General features: G+C 37.6%; 1 protein-coding gene across 1 annotated transcript in view; it reads right to left on the bottom strand.

Annotated features, from left to right (window-relative positions):
- Nucleotides 1-3319: 3319 nt before the first annotated feature.
- HMCN1 (hemicentin 1) overlaps nt 3320-10214 on the bottom strand; it is a 487946-nt gene continuing 481051 nt past the window's right edge. The window contains exons 106-107 of the mRNA XM_032393157.1: nt 6474-6600; nt 3320-4772 (exon numbers count right to left, since the gene is read on the bottom strand). Of these exons, the coding sequence (XP_032249048.1) occupies nt 4406-4772; nt 6474-6600 (494 nt within the window). The 3' untranslated portion in view covers nt 3320-4405. The remainder of the gene's footprint in view (nt 4773-6473; nt 6601-10214) is intronic.

Here is a 10214-nt window from a genome sequence, read left to right as displayed (position 1 = left end):
TTCTTAGCTACAACATCAAATGCATAATCCATTAAAAAATCAATAAATTGGACTTAATAAAAATCAAAATTTTTGTATTTCAAAAGAAACTATTAAGAAAATGAAAAGATAAGCCACAGACTGGGAAAAATATTTGGAAATAAGATAATCTGACAAAGAACTTGTATCTAGAACATATAAAAAACTCATACAACACAACAATAAGAAGGCAAATAACCCAATTCAAAATGGGTAACATATTTGAACAGATGTCTTGCCAAAAAAGATATCCAGATGGCCAATGAGCTCATGAAAAAAAAAAAAAAAAACACTCAACATCATTAGTCAGTAGGGAAATGCAAATTAGAATGCTCACTAGAATAGATAATAATGTGTGTTGGTGAGGAGATGGAGAAATTAGAATCCTCATATATTACTAATGAGAATATAAATAGTACAATCACTTTGAAAAATAGCCTGACAATTTCTTTCAAATTTAAACATAAATTTACATCTAAGTCTTATGTGGATATCTCTTGAATAGACCCCCAGGTGTAAAATTACTAGGTTCTTGGGAATCCAAGGTATCTATGCAAGGGAAATGCAAACCTATGTCCACACAAAGGCGTACATGTAAATTCTCACAGCATTATGATTCATAGTAGTCCCAAACTGGAAACTGATGAATAGATAAATAAAAGTGGTGCATTCACACAATGGAATACTATTCAGCAATAAAGAGGAATGAAATACTGGTAATATGGATGAACCTCAAGAAGATATTGCTAAGTGGAAAGAGCCAAATGTAAAAGACCACATATTATATAATTCCATTTATATGAACAATCTAGAAAAGGTAAATCTATAGAGACAGAAAATAAATGACTGGTTGTCTAGGGCCAATTGCACTTTGAACAGAATTTTATTATAATTATCATATTGAATTATAGTTCTTTTTTTTTTAAGATTTTATTTATTTATTTGACAGAGAGAGACACAGCGAGAGAGGGAACACAAGCAGGGGGAGTGGGAGAGGGAGAAGCAGGCTTCCCGCGGAGCAGGGAGCACAATGCAGGGCTCGATCCCAGGACCCTGGGATCATGACCTGAGCCAAAGGCAGACACTTAACGACGGAGCCCCATCTAGGTGCCCTGAATTATAGTTCATTTTTACATATCAATTCTCACTGGGCTATATGTATCTTCGAATTTTTTGTATTCCTCACGTTTATCAGCAAGCCCAGTACATAATAAGCATTTGACATATACCTTTTGGGTTTTGTTTTGTTTTTTAAGACTTTATTTGAGAGAGAGAGCATGAGTAGGGGAGGGGCAGAGGGAGAAGCAGGCTCCCGCTGAGTGGGGAGCCCAATGCGGGACTGGATCCCAGGACCCTGGGATCATGACCTGAGCCAAAGGCAGACACTTAACTGACTGAGCCACCCAGGCGCCCCAGCAACATATAACTTTTGAATGAATAAATAAATATATGAATGATTTCTATGGACAGCTTTGAATTATAAACTTTGGGCCTATTTTATATAAATTTAGCCAATCTGTCAGTCATCCTTATATATTGTGAGAAAATATTTCGGTTCTTGAGAACTTTCACATAAATAACCAGTTGAATTTTCAGTCTTTTTGATTTTAGTTGACCTAATCATGATTTTAAAACCTCAATCTCCAGGGCAGGAAAAGTATAGTGCTAAATTTTTAAAGTGGCATTAAATCTCATTTATGGTTCATGGGGGGAGGTCAACTGGTATTACTTAAATGTCAAGTCAGAACCCTGGAATGCTAATAGCTGAATTCCCATTGATGATTTTCAAGGATGAATGATAACTGCAGGTACACTGATGTCCAGAGATGAGATCCCAGTTTAGTGGTAGATGTGAAGATATTTTGTCAAAGCAGCAACCCAGGGAGTTGCGGTTCATGTTCACGCTGCAATTATAATGCTTGGATGTAAGCAGATGTTTCTGAAGAAGCTGAGAGGAGTTTCCTTATTGAAAATATTGACAAGTGGTATGGCTTTGTAGTTAGTGGACCTGGATCCAAACCCAGCTCTCCATTCCCCACCAGTGATTGACTTTGCAGCGAGTTATTTAATTTCTTTGAACTTCAACATTCTTCTCTGTAAACAGTAGGTTATAATTTTTGTTCTTGGTATCTTGCAGTGTTTCTCACACTACTGTGGTAAAGGACTAGATTTAAAAAAAATCTGTTGTAGATGATAACTTTAAAAAATATAGTAAATATGAATTATAAAAAAACCCCAAATTACAATCTTCATTTTTTTTGTTTTGTTATTGAATTCTAAAGACATAAATCTGGTTATAGGTCTAGAAGCAATGAAAAGTAAGAAGGGTTGGTCCTGAGAAGGCTCAGAATCTCTTGCGAGGGCTTCAAAAGAGGCCGTTATAGGTTGTTTAGACAAGACTAACTTCCTCAGACAGAGAGGAAGGGTTGTTTCTGTTGGCAGAGAAAACATATCATTTGGAGTTGAAGGTTTCCAGCTTCATCAAAATCTGCTCCTATGTCTCTATCCCAAGTTGTGGGTTCATACTTCCTTTTCTTTTTTTTTTTAAGATTTTATTTATTTATTTGACAGAGAGAGAGAGATCACAAACAGGGGGCAGGGGTAGAGGGAGAAGCAGACTCCCGCTGAGCAGGGAGCCGGATGCGGGACTCGATCCCAGGACCCCAGGATCATGACCTGAGTCGAAGGCAGACGCTTAATCAACTGAGCCACCAAGGTGCCCCATCATACTTCCTTTTCAATCAGTGCTCTAACTTTAACACAAGAGAACCTGTGAGATTAGGAACTAAATTTGTATTGTAATCCAGACACTGTTGGAATTAGACCTTTGGTTTGGTTTTCAGAAAACTTGGCGCTGCAGTTCTAGGAAATAAGCGTTTCCTTCAGATCATCATTCACTTTATATCCTTTTTTCAGAACTTCAGTTGAGAATTTAAAGCCCTCAACTCATTATTTTCTTTCTCCATGTTCTCTAGTGTACCTACAAGCAAGCAACCATTTCTTGATTAGAAATGCCTACTGGTAAGAATTTAAGCACTATTTTGGCACTGCATCCCATGAACAATCAGAGTTCACTTTACCACTTGAGACAGGTTATTAATTCCATTAAATGTGACTGTATCACAGAACCAATTAAAGTTAACTCAGATCCAGTTCAGAGAATCCCTTTAAAATCTGTTTCAGTCAGGCTATGTATCATATACACAGATAGGTGTATGTATGTGTGACTATAAACCTTAACACCTGGGATAGCTATAAGGAAACAAATTTTAAGCTTTCAAAAAGGTTAAGAAAAGGGATGTGAAAATTTTATTCAGGCTGGTTTGACTGTAACATTGTTTTTTGTTTTATAAAATAATTTTATAAAAGAGTCCATCAAGATATTATATAGAAAATACACCAAGGTAATATATATACATTTCATAAAAATAGAATACATCTTGGCAATTGCTTCCAGAGTCTGTTACAACCATGTACAGTGTATTGACGTTCAACATTTATGCTAATTTGAACATATAAGATTTTTAAGAAAAACAAAGAAAACTGCCCCATTGGTATTTGTAAAAGTTGTTTCCACTTGACTGGAAAATAAAATGCTGGAATGTACAAGTTATGGAGCTAACTGGAAGGAAGGTTATATCAAAGATCCATGCCATGAACAATTATCTGAGGATGAAGCAATATTTTTTTTTCTATTATCTATTTCTATTTTCTATTATCGTGGTTCAGCTCATTTCACAAAACCACTGAAAATAATATCCTTATTTTGGATGCTCAGTCCACGTGAACCCTATTTGGTATCAAAGAAACATTCTAGAAGCCATACTATATTTCTAAAATGAGTGGTGTTTCTTTTTTCCCTTAAGGTGAAAATAGGTGTAGAAGTCCCATTATAAAGTATCAACACTTAAAAAAAAAAAAAGCATCTTTATAAGTTACTTAATAAGCTTTGATCAAAACACATAGCAACCAGTTTTATTATTCTAAAAATGGCCAAATGCTCAAAAATTCACTTGGCTTCGAGTGAGTTATTTTTGTTTTCTTTTTTCTTTCTTTTAAGGAAAATGATCTTAGCTACTATGCTACTCTAAAACATCACTGTTAGGTCCTCCTGTGAGATGTTCAGAATAATCTTTGGAAAATAACTGCTCCAGTGTAATAAATAAAGAAAAATAATGAGGGACCTTTCTAGACCTTACCAAAAGATATGACCATGGTGGGATCATGAAAATACCTCACCAGTACCAAGGAAGGCACACAAAACAGAGCATAGCATCATTTTCAAGTTGCCAAGATTGCAACTGTTCAGGAGATGGTAATCTGGAAGGGGACTGGATTCCCATGATTAATGCAGTTTAAATATGTGGATTAGGCTCTGGAGAGCTTCTTAGTATGGATAGGCAGACACAGCTATATAAACTATGAATGTGGTCTGATACTCAATGGTCCCATTGGCACTGTAGGATGAGGCTCGAACCCTCATGCGGTAGGTCTCTGGTTCTCGCAGTGGTCGTGTTGTGTACACCACTCCTTTCAGGTTTTCATCCCTTAAGGCAAAAGGAACAGTCTCTTCCTCATCTACCATGAGGAAAGTTGTCCTGGGATGCATCACTCCATCCTGCGTGTATGCTACCAGCCGGATTAAATCTTGATTGGCAGTTATTCCAAATGGGAGGGAGACAAGTTTGTATTCCAAGGCATATGGGCTCAAGGCACATTCCAAATCATTGGGTGGACAGTTCTTGAGGCAGAACCTAAGGACAAAAAAACACACGAAGTGCATATTGTTATCTGGCTTGGAAGCAGGAGAGGGCATGCGGCAGGTGACCATGATCCATGACAACTTTTAGGCATTAAAGGATGTAGACAGTCTGACTGCGAGAGCAATTGGCCCACCCCATGTGCTATGCTACTAACTCAAACCAGATGTCAGATGCCTATGAGAGTATGCTGGTCTAGAGTCAAATATCTATCTCTCAGTTTCAGTAAAATCAGAAGTTTTTGTTTTTTTTTTTAAGATTTTATTTATTTATTTGACAGAGAGAACACAAGCAGGGGGAGTGGGAGAGAGAGAAGCAGGCTTCCTGCCGAGCAGGGAGCCAGATGCGGGGCTCGATCCCAGGACCCCGGGATCATGACCTGAGCCGAAGGCAGACGCTTAACCAACTGAGCCACCCAGACGCCCCAGAAATTTTTGAACCACTGAAGTAAGTATGAGTACCACAAGAGTGTCTCTAAAATGAAAAGTTAGTTTTGGAAATAGAAGTATCTGTACATATACTGGAAACAAGTAGTTTTTAAAGAGAGGAATACAAGCTATTTTTAAATTTTAACATCTGCCCTAAGACTGAAAGCTGAAGTAGAATTTATTGATATTTGGTTTGTTTTCCTAAAAATAACAAAAGGTCAACTAAGATTCCTGGGGGGGGGGGAAGCTCTTCCTTTTGTATTTGTTTTCCACATTATTTTAGATTAAAAATACTGTATTTTCTTTTTTCAGAGCCCACATTGGCTGTTTTTGAGGCATCATGACTTTTAAATTGCCAGAAATCACTGGTAAGGGAGAGTAAAATTTTAGAAAAATGCACAAAGGACCATTTTCTGCATATATGGATTCTTCAGTCAGTATTTTTGGATGTTTCTTAAGTCAATATTTTTAATTTTCTCCCTCCCCTTCCTATTCCCCCTAAAGCAATTATGAATAGGTTTTTGCCGGATCTGGGGCAGTCCACACTTGATCATGTTACAATAACTTGGTAGTCACTGCTGAGAGGAAAAACAAAGTGTGAGCTCCAACCAGCACTTGGTTTCAGAACCACCTTCTTATCAGCAGGTCCTATTCATGATGACCATTATCTCTGTTTTCAAGTACCTCATTGACTTGATACCTGAACAGAGTATGACATTTCTGTAAGAGGAGGGAGAAAATAGAAGAGCAGTTTATTCAGAACCCAGAAAAGATAGTGTTTCAGACAGCAGGGAATATAAGCAAGACCATCTATGAGCGGGCAGACTGTTGACTCATCCTTGCTCATCTCCATTCTCTCATGGAGTCATGGTGAGTCATCACGATTACAGTCAAGGTACTTCTTGGAATGCTCTAAGTGCTGAGAGCCCTTAAAACCCTGAGGCAACACAAATGGAAACTAGGAAATTTCAAAGGAGGTCAGGTTCTATCACCCCATAAAATGCTCACCGCTGAGACAGAATTCTAGATGTGGCATGGCGGATTACATACTGGGGAGATGCTCCGGGAAGACCCTGGCAGCCAACAGTGATAGTTTAGGTTACAGTAGCTGCTGCAGGATGAGCTCATTTCATACCCACTCATTGACTCCATATACCCCTGGGGTTACTGACTTCCTGTGAGTTACACGTGACTACAGACAAGAGTATGTTGGTTGAGGAGAGAATGCTTTTCAAAAGTATTTCTGAGAAGAGAAGGCAAGACATACCCTGAAACAGGATCCCGCTGGTAGTTGGGTGGACAGGGGGTATCGATGCACTGGTAGCTTCCTCTCATGTTGAAGCACATGCGATTTGGCCCACAGCGCACACTCTGCTCCAGACACTCATCAACATCTAGCAACAGCACAAGGAACACACAGCATCAGCAACTCTGGTCAGAGCAGGCCATGAGAGCAGGTGGTGTGGATATTTGAGGGTAATGGCAAATCTCCATGAGTGAATCTGGTAGCCATACCTAAGCTTCTTCAACCACAAAATGGGATCCGGATACCTGGTGTGCTATTTCCCATATTGCTTTGAGGATAATTTTTAACATTTGTAAAAGGACGTCGAAAAATAAAAGCTATAAAAGTAGAAGGGAAGCTATTAAGAACTCTGGTGTTTTTTATATTTGGAAAATAGAGTGCATTTGAGTTTCGGAAAGCAAATAATACTTTAAATTCGTGAGAAACAAGCTAAAAATTTAAAGGACACTTGTGAACCTTTCTGTAAAGTGAAGAACCTCTTTAAAATGTGAGTGATTCTCCCTGGTATTTTGTTTTATAAGTTCAAATTGTTGAGTGGGAGGTAGGGTAGTGGAAATTAAAGGAGTCAAGTTAATAAATTCAAGTCAGTCATTTCTTGTGGAGAGAGAGAATCTAGAAAAAAAAAAAAAAGAAGCAGCCCAGGATCAAATGAATGACCCAAGAACCATAATCCAAGTTTAATCAAATCTGAATTGTGGAGAATCCATCCTCAGGGGTTATGGGCATGGGATGAGCTCTCTAGGGTAATAGCTCCCCTTTGGGTAGTGGGGAAAAATACAAATGAAATGCTGTTTATTTTGTTGTTTTCTATACAAAGTTGTTAAATAAAAACACACTTAAATCACTACAATTAAGAAACATCCAGATGGAGCTAAAGGAAACTTTTTCTGAGCTTTCTGAAAATGAATGTTTTTGAGCCATGATTTTTAACTTAGGGTCCATATTCGAGCATCAGGGGATTTGTGAATGAAAATCTTTTTGTGTGTGGGTGTATGAGTGTGTGCGTGTGACAGAGAGAGAGAAAGAGAGAGAGACAGGGACAAAGACAGATGGAGAGACAGAGAGCACAACATTGCGATTGATGGATTTTCTGGGAAGAGAATAGAGTTCTACAAAATTTTTAAGGGATTTTGAGATCCTAATGTTAAGAACCATATTTTACAGCAGTCATTTCCAACGGTGGTACCTGCATTCCCCTGGTGGTGCATGGAAGCTTTCCAGCAGTATGAGAGCAGGCAAATATTTCAGGGAATCATTTTCAACCAGAAACTTATTTCCCTAAGTTCTCCTTTCTAAAAGCACTCTGCCTGAGAACTTCCTGCAGCCTGGAATTCTCCTGTCCCCATTCCCATTTTATATCCTTCTGCTTTACAAAAGAAAGGTTTCCACTAATCCCTAGTCTCTGTATGATACCCGGGTGTAAAATGCTTCAAGGCACATATGAAGGGTGAGAAAACTGGTTATTTGTATTGATGGTGGCAGGCCTTATTTCATCATGGCTACAAACCAGTGGTCTTAGCTCTCTATTTTAAATTAGATTTCAGAAGTGAGCTGATTGTCATGGGAACACCGACTAACACTTTTACTTGAACAGAAAAATGACCTTAGACTTTTTCTGACAGTCAAGCTGGTTGGTTTAACAATGACTACAGACTCTTAAATTATATAGTGATCATTCCCCATTAACGGGGTTATCTATAGCTCCAAAGTTTTTTTTTTTTTTTTAAAGATTTTATTTATTTATTTGATAGAGAATGAGAGACAGAGAGCATGAGAGGGAGGAGGGTCAGAGGGAGAAGCAGACTCCCCGCCGAGCAGGGAGCCCGATATGGGACTCGATCCCAGGACTCCAGGATCATGACCTGAGCCGAAGGCAGTTGCTTAACCAACTGAGCCACCCAGGCGCCCTATAGCTCCAAAGTATTGATGAAAATATATTTAAAGCTATGTACATCAAAGCCAGAATTCACATCTTTTACAACAATTTAAATGATAAGAAACTTCAGAAGTCAGTTTTAAAACATATGAATGAAGTATAAGGTTTCAAATTTTTTTGGAGTAGGCAAGCAAAAAATTGAAGACTACTTATTTTAAAGTCTTAAGTCAACTGGCTGCATATAGGCACTTATAATACTCCTCCTTCTTTAGTATTTTAATAAACATAGATCCTGATGTACTGGAGGGAACAATTACAATTAACTGGGCCCAAATCAGTTCTCTGCAGAGGTAGGACCTAAAGGTCAAATGCACTTTCATCATGGAATCAGTGCCAAGACAAATGGGCATGTGAAACTATTGTATCATTTCATAGTAGTAGGTGACTTGGTATCTGCATAATGGTATGTATGTTGGACTTGGGTTAAAGTTTTAAGTTCTTTTGTGAATTCTTAAATAACTTGAAATATTGCTATCAAAAAAATAGAAAGGAGAGAAGCAGTTCCAAGAGACAGTATATTAATTATGGACAATAAATGTTAGATTTTATTTCTGAATTATTTACCATTTCTGTCTCAAAAATGAGCATTTTAGATTTGGTTCCAAATATATTCTGTTTCCTAAGGAAATGACAGACAGTGTAATTATTTACTTTAGACCTGCTAATAGTTTGCATAAAGTAAAAAGACACTGAGCTAGAGTGATACGGAGTAATCACTTACTTGACCTTTTAGTTACTTAGATGTGCTGATAATAACATAATGTGCTTTCTATGACTAATTTTATATTAGGACTAATTATCCTACAGGAATACAACACAGTGTGAAACAAATTTATATTTCAGTTAAATCTTGCCTATTGTCTCTGTGAACCAAGTTCTAATTATGATTTTATCTGTCAGAAGGGCATTATCTCCTTGGCAAAATGAGATTGTCTCAGAATGAAGTGAAAAGCCCTTTAGGAAAATGTGAAAGAAATTCAATTAGCCTTATCTTTTTTTTTTTCTCATAAAAAACATTCCCTTCACACTTATCCACCAAATTTCATTTTAGCTCTAATTTTTATGGTGAATTCCTGCAGGCACATGGAGGTCGGTGAGCTGCAGGGGCCCATGGAAATGGTGGCATGGAGACCAGAATCTGGACACATGCCTGTATGCATAATAAGAGTAGCTATCTTATCACAGATTTCCAATGGTTGAATATGAAACTACAAAAATATATCAAAATCTAATATTCAAAGTGTTTGCCTTTAGCTCCATAACGATGAACACTTCCCACTGAAAAGCTTTCTTAAGTATTTCAGCTTCTGGAAGGTGGCTTTCCTTTGTCTTCTGTCTACAGCTATCTCCTCAGGCTGAAGCACCCTATAGGCATTCACTCTACTCATTTAGTCTACTGCCTGGTCCTAAAAAGAGAAGCCAGAAAAGATGGAGAAATCATGCTGTCTTCTGTTAGCTGACAATGTGAGGATGTCTGGTTTTTATTAAATATTATAAGAAAATTACTATGGTAGAAATTAAAGGATAGGCATTTTATAATCTAAATATTATACAAGAAAAGATTACCAAGATGAGCTGAAAAACTTTTATATTAATAGTTTTAGAACATGTGAATGTATTTAACCAAGTGCTTCTGGATACATTAAACAATAATTCAGGATAAACAGACTTGAAACATTTGTCTTATAGAAAGAATAATTTAGGGCGCCTGGGTGGCTCAGTTGGTTAAGCAACTGCCTTCGGCTCAGGTCATGATCCTGGAGTCC

The sequence above is a fragment of the Phoca vitulina genome, unplaced genomic scaffold (genome assembly GCF_004348235.1).
Source record: "Phoca vitulina isolate PV1807 unplaced genomic scaffold, GSC_HSeal_1.0 scaffold71, whole genome shotgun sequence".
In the NCBI taxonomy this organism is placed as follows: domain Eukaryota; kingdom Metazoa; phylum Chordata; class Mammalia; order Carnivora; family Phocidae; genus Phoca; species Phoca vitulina.
This window is presented reverse-complemented; position numbering and strand designations above follow the sequence as displayed.